Raw genomic sequence first — 27,089 nt, forward strand, 5'->3', positions numbered from 1 at the left:
AATTCAGGGATCTTAACAAATAACTTGGCACAAATGTTCATCATATTACGAAGACTATTCATGCGCACCACCCAAACCTTTACCATGTAAGAACATGCCCACACTTAATTAGAGGCCAAAGCTTCACATGGTCTGTTATAGGGACTGTATTGTGTCCGGTCCACAACTTTTCCATTTATCAAAGGTTTTGAAAAAGGCTTGCACCATATTAATACAATTGTCGAACACAACAACAGATTCATACCATAAACACCACTTTTGAGGTCACACTATGAGTTAAATTCTTAACATGGTTTATATTTTCCTTGTCCGGAGATTTTTTAACTCCAATGTAATAAAATATATTCCAGTGAAACTTAAACACTAAATTTATATATAACAGTGAAATGGGTGCATTGCAATTAAGAGAGCCATAACTTTATTTTAAATAATCTCCTTTTATGAATTTAGTTTCAGTAAAAACTGCTCAAATGTATTTTTATTGACAAATTCAATAAAGTTATTTCATGAATTGATTGTGCAGATATAGCAAATATCTTGTTTTTGTACTGAAAGTCCAGAGACATCAAACTTAACCCTTTACTTCATGAGCATATTGTGAAAAATGAAGACCCTCCTATTACAAGTTCAAACTGCTATGAAACTATGAAAAATGCTTCAATACTGATAAAACTTGGCACATACAATGTATGTTGACTGAACCATAGCCTCTGTCACAGTATGCTCAATCTTAAATTTCCTGTTACCATGGCAACGGAAGGACGTCTCAAAATTGCCAAAAAACACTATTTTGCATTGTTTTTTTCCCATAAAAACTGATTTCAAAGTGCTGCAACTTCTCAATGGATTGAGATAGAGTAAAAGGCTTTTCAGCGTTTATCAAAAGTTATATTACGACCGACCTGAGGCCATTTTAGCCTGTTACTTGTCCAAAATTTTCTTGGCGAAAAAGAGGGCACATCCCCCTTCTGGCAACCTCTTGATGTACCTTTTTGTTAACGGGCGGCGCCGAAAAAGTGATAACATTTTATCAACAATTCTCAAACGAAAAACTGTGTTTGTGGCATTTTTTTAATGTTCGAGGCCTCCAAAAAGAGAAAAAAGGGGGGGGGGGGGGGGCGAAAAGCTGTCAAAACACATCTATATGAAGTAAAGGGTTAAAAGAGATAATTTAATTTTACTAGTGTGTGCTTCTTGTGAAACTTCCCTTACCACATTGGTAACACTGTAAAATTTATTGTTGTACTAGAAAAAAGTGCAGTACAGACTACAGAGTATATTGTTTGATAGAATTCTCATATAGAAACAGGATCTATATATTAAAATAAATATAATGAAAGTCCTTGAACGAGTCATCCATTGAAAAAAATGAAAATGTATGTTGCATATTTTTATAATTCTACTTATTGATTATTAATTATGCCTTAATGCCAGCATCATAAAGGAGTAAAACAAGGTACGTGCATAAATTGATTTTCTCGATCTAATCCTATAATTATAGAACGGTCTCATATTTTTAGGAACAGATTTTATCAAAGAAATTATCAATGCTACTTCCGGTTAAAAAGTAACTTCCGGTTAAGACAATTTAGACAAAATTTATGATTTCTTAGCATTTTAGCGAATTCGATGGATTCATATGACATACTTGCAAATCAGCCTGTTGTCATAGACAATGTAAGAATCGATTAACTTTATATTGTTGTGCAATTTTGAGAGATATTGTCTTTTATTTGACGAATGAGTCATGATCGGTTTTCTTTGATTTTTGTCTGCAGCCGCAGCTGTCATACAAAAATAATAAGTAAATTGACATAATTTGACGTTTATGTTTTAAAATGATACCTTGATTTACTGCATTTATGTTTGGAAGAACTGTATGCATGGATATTGCTTAAGAGATCATTATTCAAAATAATTTGTTAAAAAGGTGTGACAACACCTTAGGGATTATGGGGTTGAGCCGGTAGTCAGACTATTCTCTCCCTTACCAGTTCCTCCCCTGACGTTTCCTCCCTGACGGTTCTCTCCCTATTTTGGGGGAGAACTGTCTGCATATTTGCAAATTAGAAGACAGTTCCTCCCCATTTTTATTTTTATAATTACATTATTAATAAAGTATTTAGATGATAAATAAATGGGTAAGTTTATTATCAATTGATATAAAGTAGAAAAAAATAGATTTTATTGAAGTCTTTAGATGTTAAATAAATGGGTAGGTTTATTATAAATTGATATAAATTAGAGAGAAAAATACTTTAATGAATACTTTTATTCAGATGTTTAATTCAGGTTTCAATTTTGTTAGCATCATCAGCAACAATAAATCGGTAAGTTTATTATCAAAAATTAATATAAATTAGAGAAAAAAATATTTTATTGAAGTATTTATATGTTTAATAAATTTGTAACTTTGTTATCAATAGATATAAATTGAATTAGAAAAACTTTTTGTTTAACATATAATAATAATTGATCGATGTTGATATTAGTTAATTATTCTGATTTTTAATTAGATGTAATGTATACTTTTTTATGTGTTTAGTCATTGAAAATAATTAAAGAATAATTTACTTGATTAGGATAATCATAAGATATTATTTTTTTTTTTGATAAATAGAAATGAAATTTATAGGCAAAAAATGATTACTGTAATAAATTCTAATTGCTAAACTTTTGTATATAATGAAAAAAGGAGTTCAATACACACATGTATGCGTTAAGTTTGCTGTCAGTGATAATTGAGGTGTTTATTAATTCATTACTCAAGAATCAAGGTGTTGATTAGATTAAAATAGCTGTGAAAAGGTGTTGATGAATAAGTATTATATTAGTTATTTGGTGTTATATATTGTTTCAAGTTAATGACTACATGTTTTTAAATCAATTTCATAAAAAAGTAAATGTGGGATGTGTTTGCATACCAGTTGTTGTTTATTTATTTTCTAGAACATACTTGTTTCCACCTAATTCACTATTTAACAAATAAATGAACATCACAAGCTAGACCTTAACATAATTACAGGTGTATATCAATCACTGTCCAATGATCTATATCTCTCACAATAAAGGTGTTGATAGGATAAAGGTGTTAAATTTACAAACACAATTCAGCTGATAAACATAAAACATAAAATGCAGTTAATATCAAACACATTCCTTTAATAATCTTCATTATGAAATATTATTAGATTAAGTCAAAACTAAAATGATAACTTATAAAAATAAAATTGGGGGAGAACTGTCTGCATATTTCAAATTTGGGAGAGAACCGTCAGGGGAGGAAACAGTTAGGGAGAGAACCGTCAGGGAGAGGAACTGGTAAGGGAGAGAAAAGTCTGTCATTCGGTTGAGCCTAAGGGTAAATTCGGCCTCTTCATACTTGGCAAGGGTCGACTCAGCCAGCAAATGAAAAGATCATATGAATATGGCAAAGCTTTAAATTGAGCACGATTTACTTTAACTGTAAAAGTATAAAATAATTGTTCATTTTTATTTAACATTTTCAGTTTTAAAACTGTCAGTTGATATTTTATACATTGCTTCCGTTTATTCTGGTTCCCTGTCGTATTATGGTTCCTGTAAGAGTGCACAGGACACCAGTCTACAATCCATTTTCAATTAGAATTCCTCGGCTTTTATCTTTATCTTGTAATTCGAAAAGTTGTCAATTCAGTACTTCCGACTAGCTAAATTTCGGAAAAGACTCAACTCGGCCCTATACCAACTCGGCACGGGTCAACTCAGCCCACTTTACAAAAATATATATAACGTATTAACTTTGCTTTGCATGTTGTTAAGGTAAATGAATAATAAGATTTACAGGGTTTTACATCTCTTTGAAATTTTAGGGGTCCAGTGGATGCACAGCCTAGAAAAGTAGGGGTCCAGGCCTGAATTTTAGGGGTCGAAAATTATATTCACTATAAAAGACTATGAAGACCACTCTATTTTGCTTAAAATCGTTTATTTACCCTGTAAGAAATGTGCATGTATATTGTACTGTTTTCATAAGAAGTATATGATTTCAATATCTTTTATCACTAGGTTTTTTATAGCATTTTAGTAGCCCTTTACAATAATATCATGTGCTATTTCCAAGGCTTATAAGTCTTTGAGTTGCTGGAATGTCAAGTTTTAGTAGCATATTTTGTTATTGACAAGGTGATTACACCAACAGACTGAAAATTTGTACTGATCTATTTGTAAATATTTTAGCTGAACAAGTAAACACACAATAGATATCTTAACAGACCAGTCAGCTAAATATGTTGCGTTTTTAAAAATATCATAAAACAAAAGGCTGACAAAACCGCTTATGCACCTCCCCATAAGCTGGGACATACTTGATGTCCCAGTCATAAATTAAGTTCGCCGAAACCATTATATTTATAACACCAACGATAATAACATACCCAGTGACTTAATTTCTAACACTTTTTCATATAACACTTTGCAAAAAGCACTGGATTTTTTATTTTCGCTGTTCATGTACAAAATACAATCGCCGAACTGGTAGATCGACATTGGAAACGCTAGCCAATAGTAATTGCTTGTTATAAATAGTCCATCTAAATATAGCAATAGAAAAACCAAAAACAGCTACCAAAAATAGATTTTACGGTAAACGTCATCAGTTACTGTAGCTTGCACTATAAACGTCATCAATTTCTGCAGCGGGCACTTGCAAATAACATGCGCAGTAGATTTCAATTATGTTAACTTCCGAATAAACAATGCAAGCATTAGGTTTAAATGGAATTTTATGAGCTTCGAGAAGAAAGAGATAAAATCATGTCGGGTCAGAAACAATAATATCTATTGTCTAGAATTATTTTTGTGCGTACACTTGGACGCAAGTGGATAACTTATATGCGTACATGTCAAAATTTATGCGTATAAAACCCTGGATTTAGAAATATCTTATTATTATATAATTATACATTGTACTTCTGTCGAAATAAAGTATATTTAGAAAAAAAAATGTTATTTATTTGTCTTGCAGATTCGATAACATTAATAAAGATCTAATAAAAATGTGTTTCCTTAGATGCATTTTGTTTGTAAAGTTATATTTAAAAAAAAATGAAACAAAAACGTGTTCACTTAATATCATACACTTAATATCATAAGCTTCTAATTAATTGCAGGTGGTCACTAATCAAATTTGAATGAATGAGTCAATCATAATTATCACCTAATTAATCGGTATCCTTAACATACACATTGATTGATAATAATAGCCCGTGATAATAGGAGTCCTTTATTAACATGTCTTTTACCAATTTCATTTAATTTGTTTGTAATTGTCAAAAGCTTTAATTTAAGATTATCATAAAAAAGAAACAACCCTTTGATCTCATACAAAATTGTGATGGAATACTTGTGTATACATTCACGTTTATACTATAGTATAGATATTTTCATATAGACTTATTTTCATTAAAGTAACTTCTGTTTGAACGACCCTGTTTTCAATTATCTTTTATTTCAATATAGGCCTATATCATTTTTATACAGATCTTATTTTCGTAATTTTTTCCCTCTCCGTGTATATTTAAACACATTGACACTGAAAGTATAAAACATTACGGTTAAACCTATCACGTGTCAGAAATACATTGACATACCTAATCGGTTAAAGATATCTTTACTTGCAATGCCACTGATAAGAAAAGCCTGTCTGCTGCTAGTTCGAAAACTGTCAATCCGTGTATTATAAATTATTTTTTACAATAATTACAATAAATAGTGATAACACAAACCTAAATATTAATAATTGAAAAGTGGGCCGAGATGACCCGTACCGAGTTGTTATATGGCCGAGCCGACTCGGGGGGCCGAGTACGTTTTAGGGCCGAGCTGACCCCGATTCCTAAATTTCTATGTTTCTTTTAATTTTAACAAATGTAAAATTTTTACTGAAACAATCTTTACATTTTTTTTAATACTTTTTGGCTTTGAAAGAGCCCTTTCATGCACCAATTCACCAGACATACTTAGATTCCATAGAGTCAATTGTCAGAATCAACTATGGTGGCATGGTAGTGCTTGTTTTTTAACTCATTTTTCCCCCTTGAAACCACTGTATTTAATTAACAGTTATGTATTTACAGGGGTCTGGTATAATCAAAGCTGGTTTTGCTGGAGATCAAGTTCCAAAGTACCACTTTCCAAATTTGTAAGTATTAAATGTCTTTTTGATTTGAAAAGAAAAATCATCATTTATTGCTTGCTCAAACTTTTAACCAATATTTATTTTCTCCATGCAGTTGCTCATAATAAGCATGAAGCTTACAATTGATGGTATAATAGTTATAATAAAATTATACTCATTTCTAGAATATCATTCTAAAAGTTACATGTAAGTATGCACTCTGCTTCATTCACATTAATAAATAATATGAAAATTTGAAATATCACTTCAATGACTGCAAGAAACTTCTCCCACTTGTATTTTGAAAAACTTTAATTTTTTAAATGCATAAACAGAGCTCCAGATATTTATTTAAAGTAAAGGGTAAAAAATGCACTCTGACAAAAGTAAGGGGTAAAATTTTGCATATTTTTTTTGTTTTTGTTTTTTTTGTAATCAATTGCATTGCCTTTTTAGCTCACCTGAGCACGAAGTGCTCAAAGGTGAGCTTTTGTCATCACTCTGCGTCCGTCGTGCGTCGTGCGTCCTTCAAAAAATGGCGTCAAACTTTTCAAACAACATCTCCTCCTAAACTACATGGCCAATTGCAACCAAACTTTACAGAAATGATCCTTAGGTGGACCCCTTTCAAAGTTGTTCAAAAATTTAAATTCCATTAAAAACTCTGGTTGCCATGGCAACCAATAAGAAAACTTAAAAAATCTTCTTCTAAAAAACCGTAAGAGCTAGAGCTTAGATATTTGGCATGAAACATCTTCTAATGAGTGCCTACCAAGTTTGGTCAAAATTGGCCCCGCCCCAGGGGGTCATTGATTTTCCCTATATGCATATAGTAAAAACTTAAAAAATCTTCTTTTAAAGAACTCAAAGAGCTAGAGCTAAGATATTTAGCATGAAACATGTTCTAATGGGTGTCTACCAAGTTTGTTCAAATAAAAGCCCTGGGGTCAAAATTGGCTCCACCCCGGGGGTCATTGATTTTCCTTATATGTGTATAGCAAAAACTTAAAAAATCTTCTTTAAAAAAACCCAAATAGCTGGAGTTTAGCTATTAAGCATGAAACATCTTCTTGTGAGTGTCTACAAAGTTTGTTCAAATCAAAGCCCTAGGGTCAAAATTGGCCCCGCCCCGGGGGTCATTGATTTTCCTTATATGACTGTGTATAGCAAAAACTTAAAAATCTTCTTTGAAAAAACACAGATAGCTAGTGTTTAGATATAAAGCATGAAACATCTTCTAGTGAGTGTCTACCAAGTTTGTTCAAATAAAAGCCCTAGGTTCAAAATTGGCCCCGCCCCCGGGGGTCATTGATTTTCCCTATGTGCATATAGTAAAAACTTAAAAAATCTTCTTTTAAAGAACTCAAAGAGCTAGAGCTAAGATATTTAGCATGAAACATGTTTACATGGGTGTCTACCAAGTTTGTTCAAATAAAAGCCCTGGGGTCAAAATTGGCCCCGCCCCGGGGGTCATTGATTTTCCCTATGTGCATATAGTAAAAACTTAAAAAATCTTCTTTTAAAGAACTCAAAGAGCTAGAGCTAAGATATTTAGCATGAAACATGTTCTCATGGGTGTCTACCAAGTTTGTTCAAATAAAAGCCCTGGGGTCAAAATTGGCCCCGCCCCGGGGGTCATTCATTAGCTTGACTTTTTTTTTTTAGATATATACATATTATATATATACATATATATATATATATATATATATATATATATATATATATATATATATATATATATATATATATATATATATATATATATAAATGTATATATATATATAGATATATATATATAGATATATATATACATATTATGTGTGTGTGTATATATATATATATATATATATATATATATATGTATATATATACATATATATATATATATATATATATATATATATATATATATATATATATATATATATATATATATATATATATATATATATATATATATATATATATACATGCATACATATACAACCAAGTTTGTTCAAATAAAAGCCCTGGGGTTTAAACTGGCCCCACTCCAGGGGCCTATATACAGGTGAGCGACTTTGGGCCATCATGGCCCTCTTGTTAAAACAATATGTCAGGCTGACTAGGTTTTCTTTGTATGAAAACAAGTACAAACAAAATATTTTTTCAGTGTGAAACAACTCAAAATTTTCTTTGTACAACAACAATCACTTTTATTAGAAGCCACGTCACAATAGTAACAATATGACTAATTAACATAAAATAAAGAGTGGGTAACATGATACGTAATACAAATTTTACTTTAAACGTTATTTTCATCACATGGGGACAGTAATTATATTGTCAAAAACTGCTGCAATGTTGTTCATGTTTCGAAGTATACATTTATGATTAATTAATAAATAGTAAGTACATGTACATACATGTATGTCATAAAATATATGTATACATCTAGAAGAGGTGTAACAAAAGAGAGAAGTAGAGCATTACGATATTTATAAAAAAAACACAACAAATTTTGTTATTATTTCTTTTATCAATTGTATAGCTATTTCTTAAATTATCATACATACTAAGGTACACTTATGCTAACAGCTGTACACAAAGGAATATCAGGTGGCGTGAGAAAATGCTAATACGTTACTACAGCTGCACGCATTTTACGTACACAGACACTACTACGATATTGAAAATATTTACAACCGCTAAGAAAGGCTATAAATATTAAATCATTTGTTACTAAGATAGTCAGGGAGCAATATATTAAAATTAGGTAGAACATGAATTCATTTGGATTTAACTAAGAAAATCATTAAGCCTGTTTTGTTCTAGCTATTAGTCTTAAAACGTTCAATAATAGAACGTGCTAAAAATACAATATTTTAACCCATTGCTTCATGAGCATTTTGTGAAAAATGGCTGTTTTCATTGAAAAGTCTCCCGTTACAAGTTCAAATTGCTATAATACTATAAAAACTGCTTCAACACTAATCAAACTTGGCACAAATGTTGACTGGACCATTGTCCTTGCAACAACATGCTCAGGCTTAAATTTTCTGTTACCATGGCAACGAGGGGACATCTCAAAATTGCCAAAAATCACTATTTTGCGTTGATTTTTTCCATCAAAATTGATTTCAAAGTGCTGCAACTTCTCAATGGATTGAGATAGAGTCAAATGCTTTTCAGCGTTGGTTACACGTTACCTTATGATCAATCTGGGGTCATTTACAGCCTCTCACAAGTCCAAAATTTTCTTGGCGATGAGGGGGACTCCGCCCCCCTTCAAACCCCCCCAAACAGAAGGGGGCACATCCCCCTTCTGGCAACCCCCTGATGTATCTTTTGGTTGGGGGGCCGCGCCGAAAAAAGGGTCACTTTTTTTAACAACATTTCTAAAAAAAAACCAAGTGTTTGGGGCCTAAATAAGGCATTTTTTCATCATTTGAGACAACAAAATGGGGGGGGGGGTGAAAAAGGCGTTAAAAGGCGTGTATATGAAGTAATGGGTTAACAGAAAATGATGAAAATACTTGAAATTACCCTAAATCGCGTTTTTTCATGTTTAAACATGGCCTGTCATATAAATTTGAAGAAAAATTGTTGTTTTGTAGATTTTTTTATTTTTTTCATTAACCCATTGCTTCATGAGCATTTTGTGAAAAATGGCTGTTTTCATTGAAAAGTCTCCCGTTACAAGTTCAAATTGCTATAATACTATAAAAACTGCTTCAACATAGGGGTGTCATCGATTCAATCGATATCGGTGTATCAACGATCTTTGTTATCCGATTCGATATCGATTCCATTTTTTAAATATCGGATATCGAATGCACATATATTTTTAGCTAAAGAGACTTCAGCGAACAGGTTTTATAGAACTGACAGACCTGTTTACTGTCGCAAAACGTCAAAATAAAAGCGACATGTAAAGTTATGGATGCCAGAAACATTTTTTTTTCTAAAAATGAAAACGGAAATCAATGCCAAAGTTACCTCCCAGTGTTTTTAACGAATGCTGCCTAATTTCGTTGTAATCTCTCACGTCTGCTAAGTGGATGTCAATACCCCTCAATTCAGATTTTAAAAAGGGAAAATGCCAAGAAAAAATTGTCAGTGTTTCTTTGTAAAAATTATGATTACAAAATGTTAAACTTTAATAATTATTCAGGTTCTAAACACTACAATTTGCCAATTAAACCCGGCTTTATTAGAGCGGCAAGGACGGGATTTAGCATGATCAGTTACTACGTAATAGCAACAACAACAACAAAAGTAAAATGGAAAAGGCTTTAAACTTTATAGTTACTAGTCATTAGTTTTCATTTTTAGCTGTATAAAAAAAGAAACAAATTGTTCAGTTTTCATAGTTTATCTTTTTTGCATTTGTCTATATATAACTGCTTTGTCAGTGTCCTTAGGAAACATTTAAAAAGACTTGAAAGCTAAAATTTAACCTGGCAATCGATATATCGCTGTATCGCCGATAATTCATTACCAGGGCCAAAACACCATTTTTGGGGAAGGGGCCTCAGCCTTTTTCTTGGGGAAAATATCTGTGATTTTGGCGTACTTGGGGGAAAGGGGTCTCAAATTTAATACAAACTTTTAACAAGTTCTTCAAAATAGAAAAGCAAAAAGCACAGGGAAATACTAATAAGACAGTAAAGACCTTAATTCAACACCATCATTTAATTTTGTTCTAAATTCTATGGGAAATTTTAAAAGACTGGGGAATTTTGAGGACCAAAGTGGGGAAAAAAGAGGCTATTTTGGTTGGGAAGTAGCCTATATTCGGCCTCTACAAAGAAGGGTTTTTTGGCCCTGATTACCGATAGATCGATACAAAAATCCTTATCGATGACACCTCTACTTCAACACTAATCAAACTTGGCACAAATGTTGACTGGACCATTGTCCTTGCAACAACATGCTCAGGCTTAAATTTTCTGTTACCATGGCAACGAGGGGACATCTCAAAATTGCCAAAAATCACTATTTTGCGTTGATTTTTTCCATCAAAATTGATTTCAAAGTGCTGCAACTTCTCAATGGATTGAGATAGAGTCAAATGCTTTTCAGCATTGGTTACACGTTACCTTATGATCAATCTGGGGTCATTTACAGCCTCTCACAAGTCCAAAATTTTCTTGGCGATGAGGGGGACTCCGCCCCCCTTCAAACCCCCCCGAACAGAAGGGGCACATCCCCCTTCTGGCAACCCCCTGATGTATCTTTTGGTTTGGGGGCCGCGCCGAAAAAAGGGTCACTTTTTTTAACAACATTTCTCAAAAAAAACCAAGTGTTTGGGGCCTAAATAAGGCATTTTTTCATCATTTGAGACAACAAAATGGGGGGGGGGGGGGGTTAAAAAGGCGTTAAAAGGCGTGTATATGAAGTAATGGGTTAAGAAGATCAAAATTTTCTGATAATAATTCCTAAAATTTCAACACGTTTGGTCTACTAAAATAATAATAAGTTGGGATGTATCGCTTTCTTTGTAGAGGCAGACATTCCTAGACTAGGATATACAGATACCCAGGTCTGGTGTTTAGGATACACATCAAAATAATGATAATTATTTCAAAACATCTTGTTTTGAAATATCGAACTTAAACACTACTTTTCTTCGTGCATAAGTTTTAATATACAAGCATATTTCAATTTTGTCATGTAGAGGACAATTCTAACCATTACAAAAAAATGTAAAGAATAGTTATTACCATTCTAAAAAAAAAAGATAGCTCTATTTTGTCACTATAAAATAAAATTTTAAGGATAGTTCTAAAATAAATGTACAGGAATGAGACTAGTTCTTGAACTTTTAGGTCAATTTGTAAATACATGTATTACAAAATTTATAAAGTCAAATGGAAAATTAGTAAAAAAGACACCTTAAATAAAAGTTCTTCTTCTTTGGAAAATCATCAATATCAATATGCTGTAATTTAATTTCAATGTTTACAAAATGGGTATTTTCTTAATAGCTACAAGAAATCATTATCATGTCATTTTAAGGCAAGCATTGCTAACATTTCTTTTTGTATTGAAAACTTAAAAAAAGTCATACTTTTGCATGTTAAACAATTATGCTTTGGCCGAGTATCGTTTTAAAAGATTCTTCTCATTTTCTATTTCATATATTGAATCTGAAATGGAATTGTTTATAAATATTTTGAAGAACTGTTTTATTTTTACTAAAATATTTATTTTATTACTATAAAGATTTAAAAAAAAAATATTATGTGAAATATTATGATAATTGTATTCAGTATATAATTGTGTTTTACAGCATAGGAAGGCCTAAACATGTACGAGTTATGGCAGGAGCACTTGAGGGGGATATGTTTCTGGGACCAGAGGCAGAGGTAAATGACTGTAAAGTTTACTAAGGATTTATTCCAAACCTTACATAAAGCTATAAAATAATCAAGTTGGGTTTTATGTAATTAATAAATGTAACTGTGTGGTATACATATTTTGTGATTATATTTGCAGAGAAAATTTTTTCTGTTTTAGGATGAAATATGAAATATTCTAGAGGAGTGAGGGTGTTGAAATATCTTTTTGTCTCTCTTCTGATTTAAAAATAATGTGTGATTAGTAGACTAGTCTGTCACTTGCAGAGAAATTGTTTATTACCTAAAAATTATCCAAGAAAGCAGATTAGGTGCACTGACTGGAGAGATACAATTTAAAAAAATGTGTTAATCTGGCATAAAACCAGATAAGCAAACAAAACAAGTTAACATTCAGGTATTTTCTTTTCCTCCTGTCAGTTATTATGAGCAAACCATTAAAGTATGGAATATGTTTTTACTATATATTAACAAGAGCATAGATAGTTACTTTCAGGATGTTACCCTATGGAACATGTTTTTACTATATTTCAACAGGAGCATAGAGGGTTGTTGTCTATACGTTACCCTATGGAACATGGTATAGTGAAAGATTGGAATGATATGGAGAGGATCTGGCAATATATTTACTCAAAAGATCAATTACAAACATTTTCAGAAGAGGTACAATACTCATTCTGTATTTTTCTTTTGACTTAACTTTCCTATGGACCTAATTGTCCTATGCACTTGTTCTGATGTTACTAATATGCTTCAGAAATGCTATCATTCACAAAAAACTGTTTACCTTTTAGTATTTTGTTAGAGTTTCTAAAAAATACTCATTTGCTATATACGTCAACATTAAATATCTTTTGTATCTTGAACTCTTTTGGCAATTGGTATAATTAAAGTGAATTGATATTTTGTATGGAAGTCAAAATACTACTTTGTTTACATTTTCCTACCTTCACAAAATTTAACTGCATGTTCAGCGATATTTTTCTCAAGTATAAAACGTCTTACATGCTCATAATCCATTTTTATATGCCCGAAAGAATTTCGGACATATTATGTTATACCCCCTGGCGTCCGTCCGTCCGTCCGTCCGTCTGTTAGCAATTTGGTTTCCGGAGCATAACTTAAGTTCCATTTGGCCCACAATATTCAAACTTCATAGGAAGATTGTCCATATTGGGTAGAAGACCCCTATTGATTTTGGGGTCATAAGGTCAAAGGTCAAGGTCACTATGACCTTAAAACTGAAAACGTTAGCAATTTGGTTTCCGGAGCATAACTTAAGTTCCATTTGGCCTACAATATTCAAACTTCATAGGATGATTGTCCATATTGGGTAGAAGACCCCTATTGATTTTGGGGTCATAAGGTCAAAGGTCAAGGTCACTATGACCTTAAAACTGAAAACAGTTTCCGGAGCATAACTTAAGTTCCATTTGGCCTACAGTGTTCAAACTTCATAGGATGATTGTCCATATTGGGTAAAAGACCCCTATTGATTTTGGGGTCACAAGGTCAAAGGTCAAGGTCACTATGACCTTAAAACTGAAAACAGTTTCCGGAGCATAACTTAAGTTCCATTTGGCCCACAGTGTTCAAACTTCATAGGATGATTGTCCATATTGGGTAAAAGACCCCTATTGATTTTGGGGTCAAAGGTCAAGGTCACTATGACATTAAAACTGAAAACAGTTTCCGGAGCATAACTTAAGTTCCATTTGTCCTACAGTGTTCAAACTTCATAGGATGATTGTCCATATTTGGTAGAAGACCCCTATAGATTTTGGGGTCACAGGTCAAAGGTCAAGGTCACTATGACCTTAAAACTGAAAACAGTTTCCGGAGCATAACTTAAGTTCCATTTGGCCCACAGTGTTCAAACTTCATAGGATGATTGTCCATATTGGGTAGAAGACCCTTAGTGATTTTGGGGTCATAAGGTCAAAGGTCAAGGTCACTATGACCTTAAAACTGAAAACAGTTTCCGGAGCATAACTTAAGTTCCATTTGGCCTACAGTGTTCAAACTTCATAGGATGATTGTCCATATTGGGTAAAAGACCCCTATTGATTTTGGGGTCACAAGGTCAAAGGTCAAGGTCACTATGACCTTAAAACTGAAAACAGTTTCAGGAGCATAACTTAAGTTCCATTTGGCCCACAGTGTTCTAACTTCATAGGATGATTGTCCATATTGGGTAGAAGACCCCTATTGATTTTGGGGTCACAAGGTCAAAGGTCAAGGTCACTATTACTTAGAAATTGAAAACAGTTTCTTGAGCATGACTTTAGTTCCATTTAGCCCACAATATTCAAACTTTATAGGATGATTGTCCATATTGGGTAGAAGACCCCTATTGATTTTGGGGTCACAAGGTCAAGGTCACTATTACCTTAAAACTGAAAACAGTTTTCGGAATATAACTTAAGTATCATTTGGCCTACTGTGTTTAAACTTCATAGTATGATTGTCCATATTGGGTAAAAGACCCCTAATGATTTTGGGGTCACAAGGTCAAAGGTCAAGGTCACTTTTACCAGTTTCTGGGGCATAACTTAAAGTTCCATTTGGACCACAATATTGAAACTTCAAAGGAGGATTGTTATTTGAAGGAGGTAATACTTTATTTTAGTCCCATGTCTTACAAATGCTTCATCTTTACTAAAAAAAAAAAAAACACTTTCGGGCATATAATGCTCCGCCTAGCGGTGCTCTTGTTTTAAAATATTATTAAACACATGTTTGACATTTTTAAAGAATTGAAAGAAATATGAATATCTTAGGCATAATGTGCCTTTATTACAATGTATAATAAGCAGTAATTCTAGATCTTTCTACTTTTCCAAATAAAAGTCTTAAAATCATCAACAAATTTTCAAACTGTACAATGTTAGAAGAAAGTTAGAAAGACAAGTAGATCATATGTTTACAATAGTAACACTTGGGGATGCAGGCGATCAAATTATATGTTGGGGAAGTTTTGATTTTTTGGTAATTAGTCATTGAAAATTCAATTGTTAACGATGTCTTATATTTTTAGTTAAAAAATTGATTTTAAAAAAGTCTGATATTTTTAGTTAAAAAATTAATTTAAGTTGTTCGTAAACTGTTTCCTTATGTCTTTGTTATTCTTAGCCCTTATCTTTAGTGAGCTTAATACAATATTTATTTGTTTCTAGCATCCTGTATTATTGACAGAAGCCCCTTTAAATCCTAGAAAGAATCGAGAAAAGGCTGCAGAAATATTTTTTGAAACATTTAATGTTCCGGCATTGTTTATGTCAATGCAAGCTGTTCTAAGTTTGTAAGTATTTAAGATCATTTGTGTACTTGATGTTGAAGCATTATTCTATGTAAATGTCAAAAACATTATTATCGCATACTATGACATAGATTTTATATTTTGGTGGCTTTAACTAGGAGAAGTTATATCAAAGTCAATATCACGTAATTCAAAAGCTATAAATAACTTTAAATGGAACACTATTGACTTTTGAAACTTATACTTTATACGTTTAAAATATTTAAATAACTTAATCTAATCACTCTTAGTGTCATAATTTTATTATAATGCTTATCTATATTTCTATTTTTTAAATATATACCTCTGTTAAATGTTCATTTGATTAATTTATATTTACATATAAAACATTTGTTAAAATTAGTTCATGAAAATTAGTACCTGAAAATTACTTAAAACTGAAATTGATAATTATTTGATATCACACAAATTTATTCAAATAGTATAAACTTATTTCTGACTAACCTCAGGGAAGGGCCCACGATAATGTTGTTAGAACTTTTGGCCCAACCCTTTTGTATGTACACTTGATTATGTCTGTAAAATTATTTAATTGTATATTGTGTGTATATTTATACAATAAAATATTATTAAACTAAGAAGTTATATCATAGAGTATCTCTAATATTAAATCCTCATGAATAATATTGTGAATCGAAATAAAATGTTCCTCTATAAAATATTCCAGTGCTATTTTAGTAAGTTGAGCAATCTTTTAGCACATTATTTTATTGAAAATTGACAAGTTAGGTGCTTTAGTTTGATTTTCATCAATATACTATATATTATATTCTTCTAGTTAGAGGCAGCTTAATGTAGCTTTAAATATTTCCTTTGAATATAGAGAAATTCATACTCTACTCAAAGCTTTTTATACTTCCTTGTTGCCTCAAAGATTTTGCGTGCTGGTCATCTGTACTGTTGATCTGAGTGGTTAAGGTTGTTGACTTTGTATCAAAATCCAGCTGGGATCTATGTCAATTCTTTCCTGCAAGGAAGTTATCAATAAAAGTTACAGAAGATCAATGGTTCTTCTGAGAATCTGTAGTGCCCACACTTGCCTGAAATAATGCCTAGTTGTGTGTTTTGGTTTTCAGTAACAGTGTGACATAAAACCCAACTGAAACTGTGTTACTAAGAATAAGCAAAATGTAAAAGTTAATGATTGATTTTTTTGCCTTTCTGAGGCAAATGAATTTACCCATGCAACCACTACAGACCAAGATCACCTAGCACATTTGTGCCGTCTGATCATGATTTTCATTTTCCACTATTCAGCCAGTACTTATTTTGATAGTTTCCCTAAATATGAATAAATGGTTTTATTCAAATTGAACAATGGACAAGTCCATTTATGATATATGGTAAAATACGTCTTTGCTGATTATGTTTATATAGGTACGCAACTGGTCGTACAACAGGTGTAGTGTTAGATGTAGGAGATGGAGTGGCACATGCGGTACCTATATACGAGGGTTTTGCCATGCCCCACAGTGTAATGCGTGTAGATATTGCTGGTAGAGATGTTACGAGATATCTTAGATTACTTCTACGTAAAGAAGGCTATGATTTACACACATCAGCGGAATTAGAAATAGTTAGAACCATAAAAGAGGTGAGTTACGAAAAATTGTACTGTCTCAACTTCACATGTTAACACTTCAAGGATTTCTTTATTTAAAAGTAGGACTGCCATTGAATATAGCAATAACGATATTCATCATCCGATACAATATTGATGCACACTTTCAAAAATTGATACTAGCTAAGATTTATTTATTTCTGTTAGTGAATATACCTCTCAATTTTTGCATCATAAGAAAGTCTCTTTTTTCAGTTTTCTTCGCTAAAAGGAACTTTAAACTCCATTTTCAAATGTCAGTGACAAAAATAACAGGAAAAAAACAACTTTCTGTTAGTTTGTATTATTATTTGTAATGTCTAATACACGCATGCATAAGGCCATGATCCCAATTTATAACGCATATTTAAATGTTTTTCATTGTATCTACTGTCAAAGTCAATACATCGATGTATGGTGGATATTTGTCTCTCGATATATCAATACAAAATTTTCCATCAAAGACAGCTCTATATAAAAGCTAGTGATTACCCAGATGTGAAAGGTTGCTGATTCCAAATGTAAAACATCACCACTGTAGGTTATTTGAGCCGCGCCATGACAAAACCAACATAGTGCGTTTGCGACCAGCATGGATCCAGACCAGCCTGTGCATCCGCGCAGTGTGATCAGGATCCATGCTGTTCGCTTACCAACTCTATTACAAGTAAAGAAACTGATAGGGAACAGCATGGATCCTGATCAGACTGTGCGGAAGCGCAGGCTGGTCTGGATCCATGCTGTTTGCAAACCCAGTATGTTGGTTTTGTCTTGACGAGGCTCATATGTAAAATCTTCTGGACATCATGCCAGTTTACAGAAAATGTTTAATTCTACTCAGCTTTGTGCTTGACTGTAACTTGCTGACCAGGAATTTTAATTATATAAGTATACTTAATCATAATTCTCCCCTTGATCTGTATATTTTATCTTGATAACATTATTTTCAGTGTCTTCAAGATATTTTTAACCTTTTACTGTAAAGATAAATGAATTTATGATTTGAAATAAATTACTTTATAGAAAAAAAAAACATCGACTGGGATTTTTTTCCATGATTTTGGAACATGACCTATACCCATGGAATTGGGAATTTCAGTGATGTCCTGTTAAAAAAGAATTGGTAAAAAAATACATGACTTAAATTTTGCAGAGATTAAATGAATGCAAAGAGTTACTGTCTAGAATGGCATCTTCAAACATTTAAGCACTATATCAGTTAAGAAGCCCTTATTCAATATTTTTATATTGTAAATTTCAATTGGGATTTTTTCCTGTGAATTGGGAAAATAATATACTAATTTCATTTGGGAATATGACTAATTATTGGCTATAAAATAAGCTAAAAAGTCCCTGATTGAAAAACTAATAAGGAATCAAAGTATAAAAAAGTCATAGAAAATTTCTGCTTTTTAAAAGACATTGAAATCTGTAAAATTCTTGATGAGTAATAAAACATTTCAATGAATATATCATTTCATATTTTAACATTTGCAGAAAGCTTGTTATTTATCAATAAATCCTATGAAGGAAGAATCGATGGAAATAGAAAAGGCCCCATATACATTACCTGATGGTAGTAGTATAGAGGTAAGAAATAATGTTATTATGATTATATGTCCATCTTACTTCTTAGGCTTGTTCAATTCTGGCATGTGCCAGAGCTATTTTTGGCATTTTCTTAAACTTTTTCATAGTTTTAACTTCTACTGTCCATAATGTTAACCCTTACCGTCCATGATTTTAATCTTTACTGTACATGGTGGATACTTACAGTCCATGGTTTGATATTAAATGTTCATATATCAAATCCTTACTTTCCATTATATTATCATATTTATAGATCGGACCTGCCCGTTACCGAGCACCAGAGTTGTTATTCAGACCAGATCTGATAGGAGAGGAATGTGAAGGGATACATGAGGTGTTAACATACTCTATACAGAAATCAGACATTGATCTAAGAAGAACTTTGTTTTCTAATATAGTCCTTTCTGGAGGATCTACTCTTTTCAAAGGTAAGTCAGTGGAGTATCATGATCTGCCTTTCTTACCAATCTTGCTTACCAGTTTTTCTTACCAGTCTTTCTTACCAGTTTTTCTTACCCGTCTTTCTTACCATTCCCTTTTACCGGTCTTTCTATTACAGCAAGATCTATACAGTTGTTAAGTTGCTTGGCTCTGTGGTAAGAAGTCATGAGTTAAAAACTTTTTCACTTTGACTGTATTTATTGGACATGTTCTGCATTTTTCCTGTCTATTTTTAATGTCCCGAATTCAATGAAATGCTCAGAAAATGACTAAATAACAGAACAGACTCCAGGCAAGATTTACATAGGCATTTTACAAATATTAATCAGACAAATGTTATTGGACAGTTGCCGTTACAGTTGCATCATGTCTTGATAAAAGTGTTTAACAAGTAAGAAATTTTCTTTAGAAAGCCATTGTTAATCCAGATATTAACAGTTGATTGATGCCTCGCTTCAAAATATCTATGAATATACATTGTATTTTACATTATTACATGTACATGATAATTTATATAAGGTTTATATATTTTCAAGTTGAATTTTTGGTTTCTAAGTTTTGGAAATATTTCATTTATCATTGTACATTACAGGTTTTGGTGACAGATTACTAAGTGAAGTGAAAAAGTTAGCACCAAAGGATATTAAAATAAGAGTAAGCCTATTTAGTATTTTATCTTTAAGATTTGGCAGGAAACATTTACAAACATTATGCAAATATTGATAGATAATAACACAATAATGATGAACTGTAGTTCCTTAAAAATGGTTGATATCTATTTTTGTTTTGGGTTTTAACTTTTAACAGTTACACCTTTGCTTTATAATAGTGATATACCAATGTTTAGGAAAGAAAAAAAAGGAACCAATTTTGAAATGTTAAAGACAATTACATGAAGGTTTTAAGATTATTTTAACCTGAGGTTATACTTCAACATTTAAAATTAAAACACTTGAATAGATAGACATTATTTGGAAATTGTAACAACATACCAAAACTAAAAAAAAAAAAATGATGGGATTTATGAGGCCTTTTACCTCTAGTCATTATGTAATTTCTTTTAACTTTATAGATATCAGCACCACAAGAAAGATTGTATTCAACATGGATTGGGTATGTGTTAAAAAAGCATTCTCTTTTAAAGTGACATTATCCTTCTTTTTTTGCTTTCAATTTAATTGAGTTAGTAATACATTTCATAAGATTGGCTATTATAAATGGTGATTGACCAATAATTGAAAATGAAAAGAGTTTATGATACAATATAAAACAACCTAAATTAAAAATAGCCTGCCCCACTCTTTTTAGAAATTGAGCGATACGTTCCGAAAGATATTTATAGAAATTTCTGTTGGTCGCATGGATTCTTGATGGTTTGACAGTTGAGCAATTTTAGTTTGACAGTTAAGTTTTTTTAGTTTGACAGTTAACTAATTTGTATAGTTTGACTGTTAAGTAATAAATAAAATCAAAACTTTGTTTTTTTCTTTTCAGGGGATCAATTTTAGCTTCACTGGATACATTTAAGAAAATGTGGGTTTCTAAACGTGAATATAACGAGGAAGGTGTGAAAGCACTACACAGAAAGACATTCTAGCATCTGCACATCATTAGCTTGTGTAACCATGTGACTGCCGCCGATTAAAATACCAAACATAGTCATCTAAATTATTTTTACTTTTTTTGTTCTCGTTTTTTTTTTTAAAATGGGTATTTAAAGGATAAAGGGCTTAAATTTTTTTTATCTTTGTATCCATATAGTTGATAGTGCTGGTGAAAAGTGAGGAAGAAGGAGAAGGTGAAGAGTTGATCAAAGACATTGTTTCAGGTGGTTTAAGATTTTGTTCGCATTTTTATGTTAGGTCTATTGTTATTATGTTAAGTTGTACTTCTGCTGTTAGCTGGGTCAGAATTTTTACAAGAGATGGCATAAAGACTAACATTGATTGCTTGTAGAAAAAGTACCACATGCATAGAGTTGTGTTGACACTTTAAATAAAGAAATTCTCTGAACATAAGCTATGACTGAATATATAGTAATGCAAGTGCTGCTTTCAAATATGATTGGAAAATCAGTATAGAAAAATGCATTTCAGAAAAGTCTTTATTTGTTTTTCAAAAATATATGCCATTTTTTTTTCTAATTATGACAGAATGTTTTTTGAATATCAGTCTTATTTGAGCATCTAAAATAACAACAATGGTCTTAATTCATAAATGCATATCTTATATGCATATATTAAATGATATCAAATATTGTTGTATTAAATTGTAGATGCAGATTTTCAACCAGCAATGTGTTTTGTTGATGTTTTTTTTTCCAATATTTTATACTGCCAGTTACATTTTCTTTGTAAAAGATTATTAAAGAGGGATTTTCATACATACGGTGTTCAAATATATAGACTTTTATGTTCTTTTGTTCTATTTTAAAATCATAACTTACAAATCATGCTTTAGATATATTAATAGGAACATGTCAAGGTGTTTTAGTAAACATTTTTTTAAATTACACCATTTATGTTCTTGCCTTAAAAGTTATTATTTGCAAATTTTTACTCTTTTTTTTTCTATTGGTGAAAAGAATATATATATAAATATATAACAGTATGTATAGATTTAAGATATTTATCTTATCAGATAGTGTTGTTATTAAAAAATGGTATCTGATTTAATATTTTTACTTATTGTGAAATTTCAAGGTGGTGCAGGATTTAATTCAAGTCCTACTGCATTTACACATCTGTAAGACAGAACGCTTTTAAGATAAGATCAAAGTTTGGCTTATAAGTCAGAAGTATTTTACTATACTGAATGGTAATTTAAAGTTCCTTTGGCCTGCTAATAAGTTGAAGTGTATGGTAGACCTTAAATTTAAAGGAACTTCACTGAGGTCCAATAGCCTGAAAAAATAAAATTAAAAGTTCTTTCTTAAATCAATTGGTACATTTAAAGTTGAAAACCAAGCAATAGATAACATTTAAATAAAAAGGGTATTAAATTGATAATCAATTTTTATGCGATTTTTTGTCGATTTGAGTGAAAAGTGTTGCAAAGGTTTTCATTTTTAGAAATAAAAATTACTATTTCTGGGAAACGGAGTGAGCGAATGATCTGAAATGTTGTACACAAGCTGTTGTTCCAGACATACATCTAGTTATAGAGAAATCTTTAAAAAATATGTTCGGTTCCATCATGTCAAAAAACCTTAGTGGAGTCCCTTTAATTAAAAAAAAAGAAATTGAATTTAAGTAGAAAAAATCTGTCATATGGATGGGTAGATATAGTAATTTTACAAAGAGAAGCGAGTCAAGTGCAATATAATACCAGGAATCATCAATGTGCTACGTCCATACCTATAATCTTGATACATTTCAGCGTAAGATCTTTCTGTGCATGGGAGGTATTTATTTGTTTAGTGCAAGGGAGGTAATTCAACTGAGTATTTTCCTTTCAAAGGGACGTTACTCTGATTTCAGTGTTAGATCCTCTGTGCATGAGGCTGTGCAAGAGAGGTAACAGAGTATTTTCCTTTGGAAGGGACATGACTCTGATTTCTGTGTGCATGGGAGGGTATTACTTGTTCAGTGTAAGGGTGGTAACTCAACTGAGTATTTTCCTTTCAAAGGGAGGTTACTCTGGAATGTAACATTCTCTAGATTGTTATATATTTTCATCTTGTTTGAGAGATTGTTATGAAAGTTCATTTTGTGTTTAAAATTTAAGAGCAATTTTAATAATCAATTCCAGGTTTCTATGTATGATTTTGAGAAATAGTTGAGGTTTTCAAATTTAATGTTGATAACAAACCTAGATATAATTTGACTTTCAAATACACATATATACTTAGTACAATATTTTCAAAAAGGGCAGACAAAATGTAGTTTGTATAGCATATAGGTACAAGAATATTTTATCTTTATTTTGAATTTTTAGTATATTTCCAATATGTTTTTTGTTTTCAAAATTTTTGATTTTCCTTTGTGAAGCATGTCTCGACTGTGTTATGGTGAATAAAGGATTTCAATTAATAGCTACAATTATTTTTCACATAATGTACATGTACAAGCTAATCGTAAGGCCATGATATTGAAACAGAATCTTCATTAGAAAAAAAATCTTTATTTCTGGTCAGAATATCTTTGGTTGCCATGACAATGTACATGTAACAAAAGTCTGAAAATTGTTTTTTTTACCCAGATAAGATAAACATGTTATGCATTTATGATATAATGTATATTAATTATTTGATGAAGTATTATTACTGATTATTTTGATGATAACAATTAATATTAATATTTACAATCATTCAATTGTCCTTGATACACAATGAATGATAAAGTATATCTTTCCCTGATACAATAAAATATCTCATTGGCTAACCAAACTGTTAAAACTTTTGAATTATGATTGTATATGAGTGAAGAAAGAATGTTCAGAATGACTGGTTTGAGAATTAAAACACCCACACAATTTTCATAGCAACTTTGATTCTTTTAGAAGCAGACATTAATCTATAAGAAGAATTTTTTTTAATATTAGCAAAATTTTGTGTAGTGGTGGACACTTATTTTCCTTTATTTATTATCACTGAAGTTGTTTATAATTATCTTATCTGCATTTATAAGTTATCTCCTCAAAACAGTATTTGCTGATATGAGATAATGAACAATAAATTAGTACAGAAGTCTCAAAATTAGGTACATGTAAAACAAATGTTTATAAGGAAATACTATATACATGTACATGTATATTAGACACATAGGTGAAAATAAAGGAAAGATGGGATTCTGAAAGAGTGTACTAATTAACTTAAAGTAAGTATGTTAGTCAACAGACATGATTATTTTATCTTAGCAGTGATTTTCCTACCTATATAACAGACTCTGATAAAAGGTCTCTTCCAAACATAAATTTTCTGTAAAATCTGAACTTAAACCTGCTTTTTTACTTCCCAAATTAGCAATTTTAGTGATAATTTTTCCCAAAATCAAGTGGATAAGGCCATTTTTCCCAATTAAGTGAGAAAAATCACTGCTTAGGTATTGTATTGAATTTGGAAATTTTAATATTTATAAGATCTTTGAAAATGAATTTCTAAAGAATGTTATGTTTTTTGTTTGATAAAATACTAAAGTTCAAGTATAAAGGGTTTGATTTTCAATTTTACTGTGATTATAAGCAGTTTATACTTTTCCTTTGAATAATATTTGCTTAACAGATGAATATTTTTATGAAAAAAGGGAAATGAAAGCTTTAAGTTAAAAGATTTGAGAAAGCGAAATTATTTATTATTATTTTATTTATAAATAAGGGGGACCTACATGTCTTTTAATCCATGACAATTTTGTTAGTGTGCAAAAGTCATGTAAGATGTTTTATGCAATAGAATACAATTAAATTTTTCAATGACATAAAAGTAAATCAAATCTAACTGTAAAATTTCCACAACATAAAAAGTTTGAACAAATAGAAATATGTAGTGCATCAAAATCGCACCAGATTATATAATTATGGCCACTCATGGATATATTTGACCTCTGTGACTGGACTGGTTTATGTGTTTAGGAAGCTGTCCAGCTACTTACCTTGTACGTGAGTGCCTCTATGTGCCTGAGTTTATGCACAATAAGTTTAAATGGGCTTCCTTCAAAGCTGGAAAGTTGCCACACGATGGTGACAAAGTGAGTGTGACATAAAATCCAACAAAAAAGTGATATTAAAACAATGTATTGTCGTGTTCTTTATATATTGTTGAATAATGGAAATATATGAATGCCAGATGTCATAACAATGTTTATGTGAAAGAAATACCAGCATTTTACATCTTCAAAGTGTTCATTTTACTGTATTTCAACCCTTAATATGAATATTATATTTGTGTCAGTTAAATATAGAACCTTTAACAGATTTTAGTCAGATTTGTAAGAATATATAATTTGAGTGGTCCAATTTCCAATCCATGTTAGATAAGTAATGAGATGACAGTATTTTAAAAGACATTACAACTTGAAAATTGTGTCATTTTCTTTGGTCAAAATGTGCCCCAAAATGAATAGTTATATGGGTAAATAAATAAATGATTTGTTACTGTATAAGAAGAACCATAATGGCATTATTATGCATTTACTATGAATTTATACAAAGTATGAGTGTTCAGTAGATTTAAGATTGTTTAGTAGATTTTTGAAATAATACATTGTAATTTACAAATATACTATTATCTAAACAAGTAACAGGTTTTTTCTCTCACCCAGTTTCTTGCACACAACAAGGAGATCACAAAGCTGTTTGTTTTTTCTTTCTCGTTTAGAAATATTATGAAATAAGTAGTTAAAGCAATCTTGTATATATATTTCTGTACATGTATTTATGTTGGTGTCGTGATCCAGTATTTTGATTGTAAGCTTAAACCATAAATCATAAAAATATGGAAAACGTTAGTCTTGTGTTATTTTCCCACCTGCAGAGTTACTGGAAAATGATATTCGTGTGGTATGGTATTTTCCCACTCGCATAGTTACTTGAAAATGTTAGTTGTGTGTTATTTTCCCACTTGCGTAGTTACTGGAAAACCCTAGTCTTGTGTTATTTTCCCACCTGCATAGTTACTTGAAAATGTTAGTCGTGTGTTATTTTCCCACTTGCTTTAAAGTTACTGGAAAACGCTGGTCTTGTGTTATTTTCCCTCCTGCGTAGTAACTGGAAAATGTTAGTTGTGCGTTATTTTCCCACTTATGTAATTACTGGAGAACATACGTCTTTTGTTATTTTCCCTTCTGCGTAGTTACTTAATCATTAAATTACTAATCCTTAGTCTTGTGTCCAAGTTCTCAAAAGTATATAAAGCTATATATCTGCTGCAAAAAAGTTGTTTGAATTTCGAAAAAAGGAATATTTCTAAAATGCTTGTATGAAAGTAATATGGCAGTAAATTACCTTAAAAGTGAATTGAGCATGTGCAAAATCATTGCTAAATGAATAAAACCCAAATTGCTAAATGGATAAAACCCCACTCAAAATAGCAAAATAATATTTTATTCCAGAATATTTTAATCTAATTCATCTTTGTTAAATAACAGAGACATTCTATTTTTCAACTCTTTCCAGAACTGACCATAAGATTATGGAAACAACATAAATTGTGCTGTTGTCATAAATGTCATAAAATATAGCTTTAGGGCTAAATGTTTCAGAATACAAAAAGATAAGAAAAAAAGCTGAACAAACAGACCAACAATGCAACACAAGTGGCACATGTATTGACTTATATATTACAAGTGCAAACCCTGTGTACATATATATTGACCCATAACAACTTTATGATAGTATTAAGTTACCTATAATTTTGAAATTCTATACATGTAACTATTGCTCAATACTGTATAATTATTTTAGTGCTAGTGTTTGCATTCAAATGATTGGGAATCAGTATTACATTCAAGCGTATTTTGGAGTAAAGGTGGCTATCACTTGTACAGAAGTTCTTGATAATACAATATCAAGTCTGAATTTATGGCGGAATTGTGTCCTGCTTAGATCAACAAAAATTCGAGAAGTAGCATGAAAATCTATGTGTGTCTTTATATATAAACCACTCTAACAAATAAAAATCGAGGAGTTAAAAGACCAGTGGAA

The 27,089-nt window shown here is 31.2% G+C and overlaps 1 protein-coding gene across 1 annotated transcript; it reads left to right on the forward strand.

The window, feature by feature from the left end:
• The first annotated feature begins 1,542 nt into the window (after positions 1-1,542).
• On the forward strand, positions 1,543-25,889 carry LOC132749030 (alpha-centractin). Its single transcript, XM_060738701.1, has 11 exons — positions 1,543-1,677; positions 6,117-6,181; positions 12,435-12,510; positions 13,039-13,164; positions 15,678-15,802; positions 17,198-17,414; positions 18,918-19,010; positions 19,264-19,438; positions 20,044-20,105; positions 20,524-20,564; positions 20,946-25,889. The coding sequence occupies exons 1-11, from the start codon at positions 1,630-1,632 to the stop codon at positions 21,046-21,048; spliced, it is 1,131 nt and encodes a 376-aa protein (XP_060594684.1). The 5' UTR covers positions 1,543-1,629; the 3' UTR covers positions 21,049-25,889.
• The last annotated feature ends 1,200 nt before the right edge of the window (positions 25,890-27,089 follow it).

This window comes from Ruditapes philippinarum, unplaced genomic scaffold (genome assembly GCF_026571515.1).
Source record: "Ruditapes philippinarum isolate M1 unplaced genomic scaffold, ASM2657151v2 ctg2413_1_1_1_1, whole genome shotgun sequence".
NCBI lineage: Eukaryota > Metazoa > Mollusca > Bivalvia > Venerida > Veneridae > Ruditapes > Ruditapes philippinarum.